We start from the raw sequence: 19811 nt of genomic DNA on the forward strand, positions 1-19811 counted from the left end.
TCATTGCTGCTCTGTGAAGCTGCTACTGTTTGCATCTCTGGGCTGTGACTTGTCTGAACCGCGTGAGGTCTGTTTCCTTTGTTGTGTGTGGCCCCTGGAGTCTCTGTGCGGCCAACTCAGGGGTCACTCAGCGGCCGGGCAGAGAGGTCGCCCGCGTCTCTAAGTTATAGAGAGGAGGTTCCCACAACCTTGCCCTCGGGTTCGAATAACGTTGGAGCGGCTCAGAGAACTCAGACAAGCCTGTCACCTCCTAGATCGCCCGTTTGTCACACGGGACAGCACTCGGGACCAGCCAGGCGGAAGGGATGGGGAGCACAGGGCAAGGTGGAGCGGAGGCTCGGAGCCCCCCTGCTCTCTGCCCATCACCTGTGCTTCATGACCGATCGGGTCCTTCCTCCCAGCTCATCTCGTAACGCCAGCCAAAGACCCTGAGGGCAGCCAAACTAACCCTCAAGCAACAGGGACGGACGTCCCTGACGTCAGCAAGACCCCGCGGGTTTGACCCCAAGACAGCGATCGGCCCGACCTTCACTGTCCACCTCAAGTACCCATGACCATTGTCCTAGATTGTCCTCATGTAAAATCCTAGAAAACAAATAAAACTTCACAAGGGGGGGGCACCTGTCATGATCTCGCAGCTTGTGAGTTCGAGTCCCACATCAGGCTCTGTACTAACAGCTCCGAGCCTGGATCCTGCTTCCGATTCTGTGTCTCCCTCTCTCTGCCCCTCCCCTGCTCGTACTCTGTCTCTCCTGTCTCAAAAATAAATAAACATTAAAAAAATTAAAAAAAGAAAGAAAAAGAGAGAGAGAGAACCACCACCAGGACTGTCTGCAGCACCTTGAGATGTCAGCCCCCCGTCTTCCCAGCGCCGGCCTCACCGAAATGGATCCTTTCTTGAGTCACCACCCTTTCCTGTGTCTCTCTGCCCTTGGCTTTTGTCAGCGGTGAGTGGCCGAACCTGGTCTGTTGGGACCCTCGAAGCCAGTGCCCGTGCATACTCGGGCCCCGTGACAGTAACCGAGCATGTCACACTCTCTGCTATCTCCACGTGTTCACCAGTCGGATGGGCATTCGGGGAGGCTTCATTACACGGGCACGATTGATTGGATCACTGGTCACTGGGGACCGAACTCCGTCTCCGGCCCCTCTCCCTCCCCAGAGGTGGGGGGAGGGGATGGAAAGTTCCAGCCATCTAATCACAGGGTTGGCTCCCCCAGCAGCCAGCCTCCCCCCTCAGGTAGAGTCCAAAAGCCACCCATGAACACAGCAAAGTCAGTGTCACGGTTTACATCACTCAGGAAATTGGGGAAATCTGTGCCAGAAACAGGGGTGAAGACCAAATATATATTTACCATGAAGCACAGTGTCACGGTGCATATTCAGTGGTGCACAATCGATGCCCAGATCTTTGCATCTTGCAGAACCGGAACTCTATACCTGGTGGACAACAACTCCCGGTCTCCCTCTCCTGTTCAGCTTCCCAAAACCACCCTGCTCCTTCTGCTTCTGTGAGGCCGACCACCCTACATGCCTCATCTCATAGAAGTGGAACCATGCAACGTTTGTGTTTTCGTGACTTGCTTAGTTCACTTAGCATCCTGTCCTCAAGGTTCACCCACATGGCACGTGTCAGCAATTCCTTCCCGCTGAAGGCTGGGTGATGTACCAATGCACGTTCCTACCACATTTTGTTCATCCATCACCCACTGGTGGAGGTGGACACTGGGGATGCTCCTGCCTCTTGGCTGCTGGGAATTGTGCTGCTGCAAACTTGGGTGTGCAAATAACTCTTCACAATCCTGCTTTCAATTCTTTGAATGTGTATCCCGAAGTGGAATGGCTGCATCCAATGGCGGTTCCATTTTTAATGTTTGAGGAAACACCACACTGCTTTCCAGAGCGGTGGCAGATTTTACCTTCCCACCAACAGGGCACGAGGGTTCTGATTTCTCCACATCCTCACCAATACTGGTTATTTTCTGGTTTTTCTCTTTGCTGTTTATATTAGTAGCCCCATCCTAGCCTGATCGGGGCTGGGGGGGAAGTAGAGTCAAATTGTTAAAATCAGGAATGAACATGGAGACATCACTACCAACCTTACAGAAATAAAGAGGATTATAAGACGATACCACACAGAGTTTTCCACCAGCACATCAGACAGCCTAGATAAAACGGGTAAATTTCTGGGCGCCTGGGTGGCTCATTCATTAAGACTGACTTCGGCTCAGGTCACGATCTCACAATTTGTGTGTTCAAGTCCCACATCAGGTGAGCTCAAGCCCCACTTCAGGTAAAACACAAGTTCCAGTGAGCCCCACTTCTCCGTCTCTCTCTCTCTCTCTCTCTCTCGCTCTAAAAAAAAAAAAAAACAACAACAATAAATTCCTAGAAATAAAAACACTACCAAAAGCAACTCAAGAATAAATAATAAATCTGAATAGACCTATAGTAAAAGATTGAATCAGGAATCAAAACCCTCCAACAAAGAAAATCTCAGTGACAGGATTCACTGCTGGTTAATTCTACCAACCATCTGACAAAGAATTAACACGACTTGTCCCCAAATTCCTCAAAAAGAGAGGAGGGGACACTTCCTAATGCATTCACCATTGTTATCTTCTCCCTGGGGGATATTGTTTCGTGGTTTCCTTTAGGTATTTGTGCATATTTGAAATAGTTGGTTTTAAGTAAGTCTAGAGAGTCTAATGCATGAGCTTCCTCAGGAACGGTTTCTGTCAATTGCTTTGTTTTCAACAGTCTACGGGGTCCATGTTCTTGTTTCTTTGCACACCTCAAAAGTGTTTTTTAGTTGGGGTGCCCGGGTGGCTCAGTTGGTTAAGCATCCGACTTCACCTCAGGTCACGATCTCATGATTTGTGTGTTTTGGCCCCACATCAGGCTCTCTGCCGTCAGCACAGAGCCCACGTAGGATCCTCTGTCCCCCTCTCTCTCTGCCCCCCATTCATTCTTTCTCTCTCTCAAAATAAATAAATAAACCTTTTGTAAAAAGTGTTTTGGGGGAGGCACCTGGGTAGGTCAGTTGGTTAAGCGTCTGACTTCAGCTCAGGTCATGATCTCATGGTTTGTGGCTTCGGGCCCCACGTCGGGCTCTGTGCTGACAGCTGGAGCCTGGAGACTGCTTTGGATTCTGTGTCTCCCTCTCTCTCTGCCCCTCCCTACTTGCGCTCTGTCTCTGTCTCTTTCTCTCTGTCTCTCAAATAAACATTAAAAAATTTTTAAATGTTTTTGTTGAAAATTGACATTTTGAATAGTATAATGTACAACTCAAATATCAGTCTTCCCCTCCAGGGTTTACTGGCACAGCTCGCAGTAGTTGCTACTGTAGTGACTTTTCTGAACTAATTGTGTAAAATCTGTATGCCTTGTCGTGTGTGGTCACCGAAGTGTCTGTTCTGTGAATGTAGTGCTCATTGGGCAGACATTTCCTTAAACACGCGGAACCACCGCCCCCCCCCCAAAGAAGAAAACAACCTCCAGTCTTTACAGATGGGGAGGAGATGGTCTGCAAAGATCAGGATACACCTTCCACACCACCCAGGCTGTTTACAACTCTGCCTTGACCTTTACTTCCTAATTGCAGAGTCTGACAGTCACCAGAGGGGAGAGCCGGGGCCCTTCTCAGGTCTTTCCTGAACATGCACCCAGCCCATGCACGCAAGCGTCCTAGAGGCTCAGGAATAATGGGCCAGAGGTTCTAGGTCCTTATTCCCTAAAGCTCCTCACCACTCGGCCTTTCTTCCAGTCGTTCTGCTCGGTTCAGCCATTGCCTTAGGCAGCCGAGACTAACATATGCCTTGAAATGTCTTGAACATTTAGTGCCCTCCGGTAGCCACCTCACCACTGGGAGAGTTGGTGGCCAGCAAGAAGTCACAGATGACACCAAGGGTCTGGACCTGGTGTCTCTCTCCTGACATGGGGACACCTGCGGGAGGAGCAGATACCTGACACGGACGGGTGGGCAGGGGAGGCCCGAGGCCCCCAGGGGTGTGTGTCTGGCATCTGGACTGAACAGTTCGGTTCGGATGGGGTGGGATCGGTGAGGCCCAAGGGACGGGGCCCCGGGGTCCTTCAGGCTGAGGAGGAAGATGAGGGGAGCACAGGGGACTGAGGAGGCTCAGGTTAGACAAGACAGAGCTGAGCAACTCCTCTGGGGGAAAAGTGGGGCAGGTCCAGGCTCACGGGGACAGACCTTGAGGCCACTGTGCTACGGGAAATAAGCCAGTCCCTAAAGGACCGATATTGGAGGACCCCGCTCATGACGGACCGAGAACAGTCAGATTCAGAGGGGTGGGAGGAGCAGTGGGTGCCGGGCCTGGGGAGGGGGATGGGTGTGGGAGGGTTAGGGTCTAGTGGGCAGACACAGGGTTTGGGGTGACGAAAAAGTCGTGAAGATGGACGGAGGGGACAGTTGCAGAACAGTGAATGTACCTATTGCCACTGAATTGGACACCTGGACATGGTTAACATTATCAAGGTTTAGGGGCGCCTGGGGGGCTCAGTCGGTTGAGCGTCCAACTTCGGCCCACGGTTCGTGGGTTCGAGCCCCGCGTCGGGCTCTGTGCTGACGGCTCGGAGCCTGGAGCCTGCTTCGGATGCTGTGTCTCCCTCTGTCTCTGCCCCTCCCCGCTAGCTCATGGTCTCTCTCTCTCTCTCTCTCAAAAATAAATAAACCTTAAAAAAAATAAAAAAATAAAAATAAAAAGCATCCGACATAAAATTGGAGCCGTTTACGGCGGCAAGTGACCCAGAAATTGTAACAGTTGGCCAACGTCACGGAGAAATAGCAGTGGCAACGCGGACCGCCCTGTCCTTGATGTGAGAAGGGAGACGCGAGGCGGAGAGACTGCAGCACTCAGGCCTGGCCGGGGCCTCGAGGAAGCGCACAAGGCAGGTTTCCGGGACAACCCGCAATTCCCGTCATCCGCCAGAAACATTTTAGTGGCAGTGACAGGGCAAGCGTGACACCCACAACACCGCAGTGACTGAGGGAGGCCAGGGGGTGGGGGAGCTGTCCTGCCCCAGCGGGCGGCGGGCTGTGCCCCAGGCTGCCGGGAAGCCAGGCGCCAGCCAAGGGGGTCCTGATCCGGCCTCACCTTCACGTCCTGCCCGCGGCTGCAAGCGACCTTTCAACTCTGACCAGGAACCCGAAGAGCAAGGGGTCTTGCCGGAGCCGCGCCCCCCGGCAGGCCCCCGGTCAAGCCTAACTGTGCCCGTGCCCGATGCGGGCGGCGCCGGGCCTCGGCGATGTCCCGCGACCGGACAGAGAAAGGGAGCGGCGACAGGCCATCCGCTCTGACGGCTGGGGTCAGGGTGGCACCCCTGACGGACACTAGGCCAGCCGTCATCAGTCCCGGATGCCCCGGTGACTCTTGGGCACGGTCACATACCTCAGCTTCTTCACGACGGCGGGCCAGCCCAGCAGTTATTCGTCCCACAGGTACTCGGGGGACAGCACCTTGGTGGGCTTGTGGTCCAGCAGGTACCTGTTCAGGTGGCTCTCGTCGTGCCACACCGCCTCGATGCCGTGGGCCCGGTCGACCACCGTGGCTTGGTGACAGACCGACGTGAGCCTCAGAACCTCGGCCACCGACCCCCCGAAAAAGCCTCCCACGTAGTAAAAGTCGCCCTCGTCCCTGGGGACATGCGCCTGGGACTGCGGCCGGCGCTCGTAGGTGAAGGCCTCGCGGGCCGCCCCGTAGAAGCCGGGGTGCAGGGTGCCGAAGAGCGGGGACGGGATCTCCACGCCCACGTGGTCGCGGAAACTCACGTCCACGTCCGCGCACACCGGAGAGTCCACCTCGTGGAGGAAGCGCCGCCGGGAGAAGTTGCGGATCATCTCCACGCGGTGCACGGACACGTCCTGCCGGCGCGAGTAGCTCCGGACCTCCAGGACCCCCACCTGCCTCCCTTCCCCGAGGGGCACGCGGGGCACATCCCCCGGCCGGTCGGTGAACACGTAGCAGGTGACCCTGTGTCCCGCCATGAAGTGCTTCTCCGCCGTCTGCAGGAGCAGCTCCAGGAAGGCCACGTATCTACAGGGACAGGGGACAGGGCGGGAGGAGGGTCGCTGCCAGAGGCTGGCGGCAGGAGCCCAAAGCCGGGGGCTGCTGACCTGTGCGCCTTATCGAGGAGGCAGACCCTGGGCTGCTTAAGGAACAGCCGCTGTCCTGGCCTGTCCTGGGCGAGTGTGCCCGCGGCGCCTCCCTAACCTCTGCCCCGGGGGACGGGGGACCACCAGCGCCCCATCTTACAAAGGGGAGCGAGCCTGAGGCGGAGGAGGCTGGAAACCCGTGCAGCCTCGAGTCAGCATGCTGGAGCCAGCAGCGCACCCCCGTGCCGAGCTCCCCTGGCAGACCCCCTCCACCCGCAGGACCCGCCCCTGGCAAATCCCCTGCAGGTTCCCCCCTGCTGTGAGGGAGTCGAGACCCTCCGGGCGGGCACAGCTCTGGTCAACGTGCCCTCGCAGACTTCGCAGAACCTGCAGGGCCGGCCACCTGCCCCTCTTGGCTCAGTGGTCGGTCCCTGGCCCCCCAGGACTGTGTCTGCCCCTGCAGGGCCCTCCCTTGAAGGCTACTGGGCCCTCAGTCAACGGCGGGTATTCCGAGGAGGGGTCACCCCCCATCTCCCCCAGATCAGGACTCAGGCCCAGCCTGTGGCCAGGGGAGGCCAAAGAGGGCCCCTGGAGGAAGAGGGGGCTTGCTCGCGCCCCAGCACTGAACCCGAGCGTGAAAGCTTCCGGGTCCAGGTCTGTATCTCCCCAACCCCAAGAGGTTGGAAGTCTTCTCCAACCGCCTCCCATGGCTGGTCCCTCTTCGAGGGGGCTCGCTGCTCCCCACCCTGCACACAGCAGCTCCCCCGTCATCGGGCAAGTGCGGTGAGCCCCTGGGTGACAGTTTTTTGAGCAGGCCCTAAGGCTGCTTCCCGGTGCCTGGCCCAGAAACCCCTCCCACAGGGAAGGTGGGCACTCCGTGTCAATAGGGGACATGCACACACACACACACACACACACACAGTCACACACACACACCCCTGCCCAGCCACCAGTCAGGTCACCAGGGGCAAGTCCAGACCCAGCCGATGTGATCGTGGGTTCACAGCTCGACTCGGGGAGTCTGGTTTCCTCTGAGGACATGCCCACCACCTGCCCACCTGTCCGCTCACTCCTCTGTCCCGGCTGTTACTGGCCATGTGAAATTCTGGAACGAAAGGTTGGGCCAGTTTCAGGTGGAATACAAAATGTAGACACTGCGGGGAGGGCTGAGACCCAAGTAACACAGCAGGTTTCCGCGGGAGATGTGCGTCCCCCAACATCCCCGCCCCCGCCAGGCGGCCCTGCCGCCCCACACCCTGCACGCCAGCCTCGGTGTCTCCCGCCGGGGTGCTGGCCGGGGTCCAGCGTCTGCCATGACCCTAATTGTAGAGGACCTTGTTTCAGATAATCTAGAACAGGGTGTTATGCAGACATCGTGTGTGATACCTTGTTCCAGTTACTGGCATGTTTCCTACAGGATGTAGAAATGAGAAAGAGAACAGTGATGGGCCCGGAGACACCCCATAATCCCACCGCTGACCTCCACCTCCCCTGGCTCCCAGGTGGGTCCTGGGCGTTTGAGTCGGCATCAAAGTGGGAAAAGGGTGCTTGGCTTTCCGCGGCATCGCCCTCGGACGCCCCGGTGTCGGGGCTCCAGGACTGACCGGCTAGAGGTCACCTGCTTAGCCCACACGCGTGTCCAGACGGGCAGGCTGCAGGCCCCGGGCGCTTCTCCCTGCCCCTCCGCGTCAGCTCTGTGCTGCCCCTGCCCCTCGCCTGGGGGCCGTGTGGACTCCGCTCCCTCCCGCTGCTCCCTCTGCCGCAGGCCGGCGGCCACCACGTCCCCAGCCGGAGAGGGAGGGCCGACGAGAACACCCGCAAGCGACGTATTTCTGGCGTCTGTGCCCGGCTCGAGCGGCACCCGCTCCGGTCAGCTCCATGCGCACACACCCCGTCCCGTGCCCTGCTGAATTCTCAGCCCTCAAACTGTGCCGGGTGAGGAATAACACTTCACGTCGCGCTGACTCACTGGGACCGTCCCAGAGCCGCATGACGCGGGCCCCGCTGTTTACAGCGACAGATGGGAGCCGCGGCCCGGTGTCCGTTCACTCATCCCCGCACGCGTCAGCACCCGTGTCTGTCTGCTGCCGTGTGCAGGCACCCGCACACGACGGTGAAGCCCAGTCACCACCCCGCCCTCGAGCTCACAGCCTAGGCGGTGGGACGGCGTCTCCCCCACAGTGAGCAGCTGGGGACCACAGAGGCAGAGCATCCCCACCCTCCCCAACCTGTAGTGACCCCCGACTCCTGGCCCGACATCCGGCGCCCTGCGTGAGCTGGTCCAGACGCCCTCCCCTGTGGGCACCCCTCACCCCACTCCGGCCTCCCTAGGGCCTTCCTCCAGGGAGCCCATGGAGCCCCGGCCCCTCAGAGGCCCCTGCCGCCACCGCCCCTCCCATGGCCCCCACCCAGGACGTCCTCATCTCCAGGGTTGGAGCCTCCTCAGGCTCCCGTGCGACCTCAGGCTTTGGGTCGGATTGTCCGGGGACAAACCCACAATAGGGCCATGCGGCACGGATCAGCGGCACGGACTCCCCCGGGGAGGGCACACAGCCGTGCCAGGCCGAGGACACGAGGCCCAGCTGCCCTTTGCTAGGGAGGGCTGTGTGCGTGGCACATCTCCTCTCCATCTACCCAGGAGGAGAGCCTGGGCCCTGTCCACGCTGACGTCACTCCACGCCCAACCTCAGGGCCAGGTGGGAGACTGAGGCCAGGGACCGGCCCAGGATACGTGAAGTGGGCAGAGTCCAAGCAGTGGGGGTCTCCGTCCTAGGCCAAACTCAGTCCTCCCCTGGGGTTCGCCCTGGGAATGAGACCCCTGAGATCCCGTCGGATCCCTATAAACCCCATACAAGGTGGGGCTGTTATATCTGGATGTCCCCAGACCGTACAGGCAAGCACACGCACACGCACACAGACACACAGACACAGACACACACACACACACAGACACACACACACAGACACACACGCACACAGACACACACACAGACACACACGCACACTGACCACCCGGCAGCGGCTCAAGGGGAGTTCACCCTGGAGGGGGGAGGTGACAAGGGGCAAGAAGGGGATTGGAGGCAGCTCTGCCACGGGGCAGGGGCGCCCAGTGTGGTGGCAGCATGACCAGGACTCATACGTGGGGTGGGGAGACGTGCCAGCCTGATGGCCAGCGGGGTCTCCCGGGTACCCAGGGGGCTGCCTGGGCTGGGCACTTTCCCAGGGCACCCGGAGAAGTCGGGGTCTGGGGTCTTGTGTCCGCCACCCGCCTGGAGCTAGAAGGAGACACCCCCCCTAGTGGGAGGGGGCTAAGGGACGGACCTCAGCTTACTCCTGTGTAAATTGGGCTGCATAGACGTGGTGTCCCAAGGGTCCCACAGGCTTGTCTGCTGGCCCTGGACCTCCACCCCTGCCCCAAGATGCTCCTGGTCCTGGGAAAATGCTTTCTCCTCCCTCAAGGTCCTTCTGAGCGGAGGGCAGCCTGGGGGCTTGGAGGACCGAGGACCTGGGTGGGCAGCACGTGGCCGAGCATGGACCCTGGTGTGAACACCGAGGTCAAGACCCTCCTTGTCGGAGCCCCGGGGCCTCATTAGGAAGGACTTCCAGAGGTAGTGCCCTGGCTAGGGTGAGGAAGCCTTCGGAATGAACTTGGCACCGGGCCGGGAGAGGTGGAACGGGGGACAAGGGAGGCTTCTGAAGTCCTCACACCGCCCCTGGAGCCCGCAGGTCCTGCCCCTGTGCCCCCCTAGGACCAGGGAGGGCTGCTGCCTTGACTACATCCAAACAAAGGTGTGTGTTTTGTTTTCTGGTTTCCCTGCCTGGGGCTGTCATGCCGGAGCTGACCACCAGGGGGCAGGCTGTGTCCACTGTGCTCAGTGAAGCCTCTGGAGCGGGAAGGGACGCTCAGGGGTCAAGCTGGGCGTCCACTGCCCCCAACCCACATGTACCTCTTACTATTAGTCTGCATGTGCACAGCGTGAGCTGCTCAGAGGCAGGTAGGGACTCTGAGATCCTCTCTGGACACATACAGCTCCTGTGCCTCTCACCCTGAGCAGGGGATGTGTTGGGCCTGGGGGCTGGAGTCAAAGGTCCCGCGAGGTCCCAGCCCTCCAGGAGCTCACAGCCCAGAGGGGGAGGTGGGTCAAGGCACAAGAGCAAATCCGTGTGAAAGGAAAGACCAACACTGTCGGGAAATGAAGCAGGGTGAAGGAGGGTGGCCAGGGGCCCCTTGGTGGGGGGGGGGTGTCTCACTGGCCTCCAGGGTGGCCCTGATGCTGGGACCCAGAAGGACAAGAGGAGCCAGTCCCGCACACGTCTGCAAGCAGTGTGCTGTGTGCTGCGGGGACGAGCAAAGCTTCAGAGACTCGGAGGCACAGAGGGTTTGTCCGGAGAGGAGCTGAGAGGAGCCAGTGTGGCCAGAGAGAGCTCGGGAGGGAAGAGGGCGGGCCCGGGCCCCAACCTGGAGGATGGACTGTTGTCTGTGCTGGGAGACACATTCACCTTACTTGGACCACCTCACACTTTCTGTGCCAGTCTCCCGGCTCGGCTCGGCTGGGAGCCTCAGCCCCACGGTCACCCAGGAGGCCAGGGCTGCAGCCTCAGCTGAGGCTCGACTGGGGCAGGGTCCGCCTCCAAGACCGCGACCGGGCACGTGCTCTTGGCAGGATTCGGCTGGGACTGGGGGGGTCTCGGGACTTCTGTGTCTCAGCCAGGAGCCTCTGCAGGTTCTTGGCACTGGGCCTCCTGGGGCAGCTCATGTTATCTGCTCTTGCTTCGTCAGAGAGAGACACACACACAGACACACACACTGACACAGAGCCAGAGAATGGACCCGGGAGAAAAGGAACCCGGAGACACCACAGGCTTTCATGAACCAGCTTGGAAGCGACACCCATTGTTATATTCTCTCCCTCAGAACTGGTCACACGCGCCTTCCACCGGTTAGGGGAGGGGATGTCACGAGGATACAAGAGGCTGTGTTAGTAAAAGAGGGCACATGTCGGAGATAGAGACCCTTGTGCGTGCTGTGACACCACAGCCTGACACCAGAGAGGACCCGGCTGGTCCTCCCGTGGCCCAAACAGAAACCGGGAGATGCAGAAGGCCGGACGGTCACACCACACAGGGGAGAGCATCCCTCACGACCCAGGGCCAGAAGGTTCACAGGCGTCTGGGCCAACTAATGCTCGAAATCGGTGCGTTCCCCGGGATGGAGGCCAGACCCGTCCCAGTCCAAGCGGAGGCGACCCCCATGGCAGCAGGTGTCAGAGATGCAGGACCTCCCAGGGTGGGACTCGGGCAAGTGAGACCCGAGGGAGGCAGCGGTGGTCGCCTTCAGAGGGGCAGGTTTCTGCTCTGGGGACCAGCTGCCCTGGTGACAACGTGAGGAAGCAGAGGTCCCCAGAGACAGCTGTGACGGGCTCCCGTCTCCGGGAGAGAGTCCTCAGGCAGAGAGGAGGGACTGGGGGCTCCTGGAGGACGCTACCAGCCTGCTGGGAACCAGCCCCTCCAGCTGCAGGTGCACCCAGGTGGCAGAGGGACCTGAACGGGACAGCGGTGCGTGGCCGGCCTCGCTTTCCCCATCCAAGGCCAACGTCCTCTGCAGCCCTTGCCACTCCGCCCCTCGCCTCAAAGCAAAGTGGTCTCTTCACTCAGGTTCCCTGGTGCCCGTTCAGGACAAGGATGCCTCCCGGGAAGAAAGAGGAGAACCGGCGGGGCTCACCCAGCCCGGGGGCCCTGGCAGACAAGCCGTCACTCGGCCTGTGGGCCACGGCCCTCTCCTGCCCCCACCGGCACCGTCTGCCCTCTGTCCCCTGACCCCACCTCCCAGGAGAAGAATCCAGCCCGAGGACCGCCTCGGGGCCGGCCTGGGAAGAGCTGGGTGGAAGGACAGGTGAGGGAAGACACAAGGGGTGTTCTCGACTCCCAAATCTGACGACCGAAGTCTGGGAGGCGAGAGGAAGATGGGAGGAAATGCAGGGTGCGCATTTGCACGTCTTCCTAAGAGGAGAGGTGGGTGGGTGACCCAGGGACTCAGGCAGAGACCTGACGCCTTCAAGGGAGCCAGGAGGAGGATCCGAGAGAACCAGAGCAAACCCACAAAAGCACAGGGGCGGCGGGAGGAGCCGGAGACATCCATGTGCAGGTCCTCCAGGGCCCCACCCTTTGCTCTATGTGTGTGTGTCTGTGTGTGTGTGTGTGTGTGTGTGCGTGTGTGTGTGTGATGGTTAAAAACCTTGGTGAATATGGCTTACGTGTCTTCTTAGGGTGAGGAGGGCCATGGGGACGGCGCTCCCGCTTGCTGGCTGCGGGTCAGAGGCCGCACCACCTCCTGGGTGGGTCTGGGGCTCCCTTTTGGGGTCCAGGTGCGTGCACACAGTGGGGAGCAGACAGGGTGCTGAGGGCAGGCATGGACGCATCCACAAAGGAGCAAGGACAGCAGCGGTTTCTGTCTGGGGGGTGGGGCAGAGGCTGTTAGGGTCTTGTGCTTGGAGTTGGGGAACTGGGGCTGGCAAGGCACAGCTGTCCCGGTGACGCCCCCTCAGGGCGCCCGAGTCCACCTGCCCCTGGGGGAGCACCTGCGACCCTCCTCTCTGCCTGAGGGCTCTGTCCTGCCCCAGGGGCGCTTCCTCTCCTGCCAGCCGGGGCCAGCCTGCCACCTGGGAGCGCAGGTACCCCGAATGCCCTGGGGACAGGGCCGGTCCGGGTAGGACACCGTCTCCCAGCGGACTTGAGCGCCAGGCCGCCACGGTGCTCCCCCTCCTCCTCCGGGCTGCGTGGGCCCAGGTCCTCCTCTGCTCAGGGACCACCCTCTGTGCAGGCTCCACACGCTGGCACTTGGGGCAGGTCGTCTGGACCTTCTGGACTCGTGCTTCCTTGTCGGGAACGTGGGCAGAGCCCTCCTCCCAGACTCACCAGAGGGGACACGGCCAGGAACATTCAGACCCTGCAAAGGAAGATGCCACGTGGGGGACCTATCGGGTCGTGCTCACTGGAGAGGTCACGGTGCTCAGCACACAGCAGGGACCTGAGTTCCCCAGCTGAATTAGGGAAGGAGGAAGGGAAGGAGGGAGGGAGGGAAACCATAGAAGTGGGGTCCACACCAGGTCAGGTCAGAGGTCCGGTCAGAGGGCGTCACAGCTCGGGCCCTGGAAGGGGGCACGGGACACGTCCTTCTGTCCCTCCAGCGCTGACCTTCCTCCACGTGGGACCTGCTGACCTCCTGGATCATCTCTACCTCCTCCGCAAACAACGCTGAGTGTTCCCAGAAGGGGGACAGCGGGCAGGGGCCAAGGAGGGGCTTCCGGAATCCTGTGCCCTGGGGGACTCTGGGACAGCCTTCCAGGTGGCCCTTTTATGTCCTCCAGGCACCAGGCCACGATTCTACCTCATCTCTCAGGGAATGCGCCAACCCATCTAGAAGGCCCGTTACGTCCCCATGTCACAGATGGGGACACCGAGGCTAATAGCACAGCCTGGGTCACTAGTAAGACGAACTGGGTCAGGAATCCTTGACTTTGGATTGTTCTACCCGCGGGCCTGCATCTTGGCGTCCTGGGGCTCGGGGTCCCTCTTCCTGGGAAACCCCACCACCTGCCGAGGGTCCCCACCGAACTCATGGGAGCAGAGCTGACCAACCTGCCTGGGGCCCCACATGGGGCTGGGGAAGGGCCGACTCCGGGCTCTGGGGGCTCTCCCAGTACTGGGCCAGCCGGTCCCCTGCAGGACGTGGACTTCTTGCTGGGGATCGGCTGGGGCCTCTGCTTCCTCACGTGGATACCTAGGCTGCAAGTCCCCAGACCAGAAACCTGCCCGTCTGAAGGTGACCAGGGCTGCCTCCCTCGGGTCTCACTTGCCCGAGTCCCAACCCGGGATGTCCCGCATCTCTGACGCCTGCTACCATGGGGGTCAGCTCCCCTTGGACTGGGACGGGTCTGGCCTCCATCCCGGGGAACGCACTGGCTTTGGCGCATTATTTGGCCCAGAGGCCTGTGAACCTTTCTGGCCCTGGGTCGTGAGGGATGCTCTCCCCTGTGTGGTGTGACCATCCGGCCTTCTGCATCTCCCGGTTTCTGTTGGGGCCACGGGAGGACCCGCCGTGTCCTGTCTGGCTTCAGGCTGTGGTGTCACAGCATGCACAGGGGTCTCCACCCCGAGACCATTGTCACCGAAGGGGCCTCCATTTTCCCACCTAATCCTTAATCCATTGTGATTTCAATGTCAATGGAGAAAAAGTCTATTTCAAACGGCCACAAAGTACAAAAATGAATCTGTCTCGTCTGAAAATTCGGTACAGACCCAAAGGTATCTCTTGTGAGATTGCACTTGAAAGAAACCTCCAGAGGAGGTAACAGAACATGGAGAGAAAGCAGACTGGGGGTTCCCAGGGGCTGGCGGGGGCACGAATGGGGAGCGAGGGGTCCGGATACACGGTGACCCTTGGGGACTGAGATATTCTGCCGCAAAATTCTGTGGCGTGGTTCACGGCGTTGTGAGCGTACCCAGTGCTCAGGAATTGCACAATGTAAAATAAATAAAACTTTTTATTGAAGATTAATATAGATTATAACTAATGAACAAATAAAGTAACAGCTATGAAGTAGAAGAGAACAAGTATAAGGGAGAAGAGGAAGAGATATTCTGGTGGGGGGTCGGGGTCAGGGATTGGAGAATAAATTTGAAATAAAATATAACAAAAATAAAGTAAACACCCCGTGTAGGCCTTCAGGCCCTTGATTTGTGACTGCCATCCATGTGGGAGCAAGAGCGGAGGCAGGGGCGGGAAGAAGGGCGTTGACAGGGGCGGGGGCAGGGGCGGGGAGAAGGGCAGTGGCAGGAACAGTGTTGGGATCAGAAGCAGGAAAGGCGGAACCAGGAGAAGCGGGAGCAGAAGCAGGACCCAGCTCACTCTGCTCAGGTGCCCACTGTCCCCGCACAGGTCCCAGGTCACCTGCTGGCTCTCCGGCCCCTGCAGGAGTCGCTCCAGGCACCACCCCTGCCTGCAGAGCAACCGAGGCACACGATGCTGTTGGGTTGATCTCTGGAGCTGCACCAGCTTCTGCTCCTGTCCCAGACACTTGAGAAAGAAACAGAGTGATGGTTGCAGGGGCTCCAAGGCCTCAGGGTGAGAGGAGGGAAGGTCCCCCACCCCACCCAGCGCCGGCCTCTCCAGGGGCCTTTGCAGAGACACAACTCACCCCGGAGCCTCCCCGAGAAGCCACGGCCAGGAACCCACACCAGGACCTCTGCCCCCCTGCAGGCCGCAGGCCGGGGCTCTCAGTCTCTGCTCCTGGCCTCACACCAGCCCCCGGGCGCTCCTCCATTGGTGGCCCGGCACCGCCCTGGCCCTGTGAACCCACATATTCCACCCCCAGCCTTCTCACCCTCGGGCTCTGGCTCCGGGGGCTCCGGGTCCTCATCCCAGGACCGGTGAACCAGGACCCTGTGGAGGGGCCAGGGCGGTGAAGGAGGCCTTCCCAGGCCAACTCCAGGCCCTGCTTCCCGAGATCTCCGTGCGGCCACTCTCTCCCTCGGTCCAGGGTGGCCCTCCTGGGCGACGGGGCACTCGCACAACTCTGTAGGACAGGTGAATCGGGATTCCGACAGTCGCCTCCCGATTTCATCGGTTGATTTCTGTAAAGACAGTGACCCGCGGACGGCCCGGAGACATCACAGCCCCGCCCAGCCATCCTCAGTGTCCTTCCACCCTCCCTCCCCGCTGCGCCCAGATTGGACACAGACCTGAGTGTGCACAGACCTGCGCCTGGGACACAGTGACATCCACCAGCAGGGCTTGGGATGAACCTTGGGGACGAGAGGACCACCCCAGCACACCCTGTCCCTGCCCTCCAGCCTTGACGGGGGTGTGAGCCTGACCCGCCCACCAGGCATCTGACCCCTTCATCAGCCTGCACCTGCTCGGGTGGGCCCTCCACACACGACACCTCCTTCCACGCGTGCACACACACACACACACACACACACACGGGAGGGGACGTGGGGCCGCACAGGTCAGATCAGAGCGGTGTCGGGCTGGACTGGCTGTATCGGGGTCTCCTGTGTTACCTTTGGGTCCCTGCGAGCTAGAGACCTGAGGCGTCCTGTGCACGACCTGACCCACTGTCTCCAGGGTCGGGAAGCATCACGGCCACGGGCTCCCCTGAGCCGGCAGCCACGGGACATGGGCACACAACAGGAGAACATGTTCGTCAGGCAAAGGTGTCCCAACGAATGAGCCCAGTCGGGCGCTGTCTCCAGAATGTGGGTGCCTGGTGACCTGGGTTCCGAGTTCTGTTGGGGTCTGTTACCAGGGAGGTGAGGTCACTTCCTGGGGTCCCCTTACCCGGCTTCCTGCTCCTACAAGAGCCCCTCCCAGGCGGCAAAGGAGTCCCCTCCACCCCATGCCCTGTCCCTACAGTGACACCAACACAGCCCAGACACGTCCCCGCGAGGCCCGGTGGAGCCGGTGCCGCGGCTTTGGGGCCACAGAGCTGGGTTCAGACCTGGGTTTTCCCCCTGACCAGTGCTGGGACCCTGCACTGTGCCTCCCGGGGCCCCGGTCACCCGTCTGCACAGTGGGGTCCTTGTGGCATCTACTTGTAGGGGCGCCATCAGGGAGCCACCTGTAGACACGTCCCGTGCCTGCTATCCCATGAGGCTCGTGGGCACACGTGGCCGTGGAAGGACGAGGAAGGGGTCGGCCTGGCACGGAACACACTCACGCGGGCCTGGGTCCTCTCTGGGTCCAGGCACAGCCACCCCTCCTGCCTGGGTCCTAGGCCCAGGGAAGGTGGAGGTGAACTCGTTCACACCCTGTGCCCACCAGACACGCATGCCAGGGGCTCCATTACGTTTGGGCTCGGGTCTCAGAGCCTGGTCTGGGGTACGTGCTGGGCGGTCCCCACTGTGGTTCCCAGCCTTCCCGATTCCTGGTCCCACGTGCCTCTGTCACCCCCTCCCCTCCCGGGTGGATGGCCCATGTGACCGGGTTCTAAGGGCTAGAATATGATGACCGGGTGTCATTTCTGAGCCGATTCATGGAATTTCTGGTTTCCTCTCTCGTGGGTCCATTCTCTGCCTCGGACTCTGTCTCTCTCTTTGTGTCTCATAGGCGCAGGTCCTGTGGGCTCCAGGGTCCAGGTGACAACCCTCCCTTGTGAAGCCTCCCTTGTGGCCCGTGTCCCTCCCCTGGCCCAGTGCTGAGGTCCCTCACGAGGCCTCCTCGCCCCAGCCAGGGCTCTGCCTGGGGAACCACTTCCTAATGAGGACCCGAGGCTCCAACAAGGAGGCCCTTGACCTCGGTGTCCACACCAGGGTCCACTGCTTGGCCACGTGCTGCAAACCCAGGTCCTCGGTCCTCCAGGCCCCCAGGCTGCCCTCCGCTCTGAAGGACCTTGAGGGAGTAGGAAGCATTTTCCCAGGAGGGGAAAACAGAGGGCCAGGGATGAAGGTCCCAGGACACAGAGTCGTCTATGAGCCTGTGGGACCCTTGGGACACTGTCTATGCAGCCCAGTTCAGGAGGAGGAAGCTGAGTCCTTCTGTGCCGTAGCCCCGTCCACACTTCCTAGTTCCATGGGCTCAGCGTGGTGGACGCAGGACCCCAGGCCCGTCCTCCCCTAGTTCCTGTCAATCCCCCGGACACTTGGGGACCCCCTGACCCTCAGCCGGCACATATCCCCTCCCTATGTGGTGGGTCCCGGGCTTTTGCCAGGAATCCTGATGTCCCTGCCCCATGGCCCCACTGCCTCCAGCCTTTCTCTTCTTTCCCCCCTATTACCCACCCCCTCCCAGTGTGGACTCCCCTCTGATCTCCAGTGGGACAGTCAGAATATGTGTGTGTGTGTGTGTGTGTGTGTGTGTGTGTGTGTGTGTGCACGCGCCTTCTGGAGATGCCCAGAGGTCACAGCCTCACAGGGACGGGGTGGATAGGGACCCCCGAGCATCTCAGGGGCTCTCATTCCCAGGGGGAACCCCTTGGGGGGGTAGAGGCTGGCCTAGGACTGGAGACCAGCCCTGCTCCTTGGACCCTGCACACCTCACCTGTCCTAGGCCAGTCCTTGCCTCTCCTGACCTCAGTGTCCCCCTGTCCCTGAGGGTCAGACGGGGAAGTGCATCAGCGTGGCCGTGGCCCAGGCTCACCCCCGGGGGTAGGTGGATGGGAGGTGCCCCGGGTACACAGGTCTCCCTCTCCAGGGTCAGCCGGGTCTGTGTCATGGCCAGGTATGCCCAGGGACCGGCACTCAACACCTGTGGATGATCCAGAGGTGACGCTGACGTGCATGACTGCAACCGCTCCCCACCTGGCTGGTCCCCCATGTTCCCACCTCCGCCAACTACTCTGGAACCCCAACCTTCCTGAGCCCCAGAACCATGCCCTCCCCATCCAGGCAAGCCTCAGGGTGTGAGGCCAGGTGGGTTGGACATCTGGGGACACGATGGCCAGTGACTACACCCACCCCACCCAGCTGGCCTGGACCGCAGACTCCACCCCGGGGTCCAGGTGCATGGACCCTGGGGCATGGCTGGGCCAGGGCTCCTGGAGGCAGCAGTGGAGGCCGACTCAGGGCAGGGAGAAGTCAGTCCTCCCCTTGCCCTTCTCCTTTCCTCCTTCCGCCTTGTCTTCCTGACAGGACCTTGGACAGAGGGCCGGCCTGTGCCTGGCTGCAGCCCTGGGCGGAGTCAGAGGGTGGGAAGAGGCCCCTGGAGGCCAGGGGGCACCTCCAGGAAAACCAAGTGTCAGGGGGCTACTTTAACTGGCCATTCCCGGGGCACTCAGTGATTTCAGCCCTTTGTATACATGAGCCGTGACCCCGGGACCAGGTCCTGGCCTCTTCCTCACCCCAAGAGGGCCTCATCCTCCCCAGCTGAGGCCCCGTCGGTGGCCGGCCCTCCCTCCAGCCCCGACAAGACCAGCTGCTCCACAGGCTATACATCTTTCCCGACTGGAGCCCGAGCAGCCATCAGGGGCCTGGATCCGGGCCCTGGAGCCCCTCAGGGAGGGCAGGTGAGACCGGGCAGGAGCCAGGAGAGGGCCGAGTGGAGGCTCCTTGAGGTCATGGCCTCCTGCTCAGCCCAGACCCTCTTGTTTGCCGACCCCTATGGCACCTGGACCCCAGCTCCCGGGCAGGCTCGAGGACAGAGACCACAATGTGGCTCCTGGTAGCTCACAGGTGTCCCTGTGTCCTGTAGTTAGACCTGTCCTACCAGCTGGACTCCCTCCTGGTCGGCCAGCAATATCTGTGGCCTAAAGGAACAGGCCACCGCCAAGGTCTGGGAAGAATGAGTGGCCAGGCACAAGGGGAAGGATCACCCTCGACTCGGGGGGTCCCTGCCGGGCTGGCGGGGGCTCCGGAGGTGGTATTCCAGCGCTCTGCTGACGAGCCCTGTGCCCAGAAACACCTGCCTCCCTTCTCTGGGCCTCACTCTCCTGCTCTGTGAAATGGGTGATGCAGACTGACCCCTCCCATGGCAGGAACAAGGCGGGACCCCAGGGCCCGGGCTGCCCTCCCAGTCCCTCCCAGAGACCACAGGGCCCGGGCTGTCCTCCCAGTCCCTCCCGGAGACCCCAGGGCCCAGGCTGTCCTCCCAGGCCCTCCCAGAGACCACAGGGCCCGGGCTGTACTCCCAGCCCCTCCCAGATACTCCTGGGCCTGGACTGTCCTCCCATTCACCCCCAGAGACCCCAGGGCCCAGGAT

At 60.9% G+C, this 19811-nt stretch overlaps 1 protein-coding gene across 1 annotated transcript; it reads right to left on the reverse strand.

The window, feature by feature from the left end:
- Positions 1-5368: 5368 nt before the first annotated feature.
- Positions 5369-18396, reverse strand: LOC124525618 (histo-blood group ABO system transferase 2-like). The gene is given in 5 exon segments (XM_047098118.1): positions 5369-6056; positions 9278-9390; positions 15024-15191; positions 15313-15557; positions 18255-18396. Coding segments are annotated over 5 exon segments (1356 nt in total).
- Positions 18397-19811: the final 1415 nt, after the last annotated feature.

Source organism: Lynx rufus, unplaced genomic scaffold (genome assembly GCF_022079265.1).
Source record: "Lynx rufus isolate CCGP_SWC_20201006 ecotype Redwood Valley unplaced genomic scaffold, mLynRuf1.p SCAF_44, whole genome shotgun sequence".
Taxonomy (NCBI): Eukaryota; Metazoa; Chordata; class Mammalia; order Carnivora; family Felidae; genus Lynx; species Lynx rufus.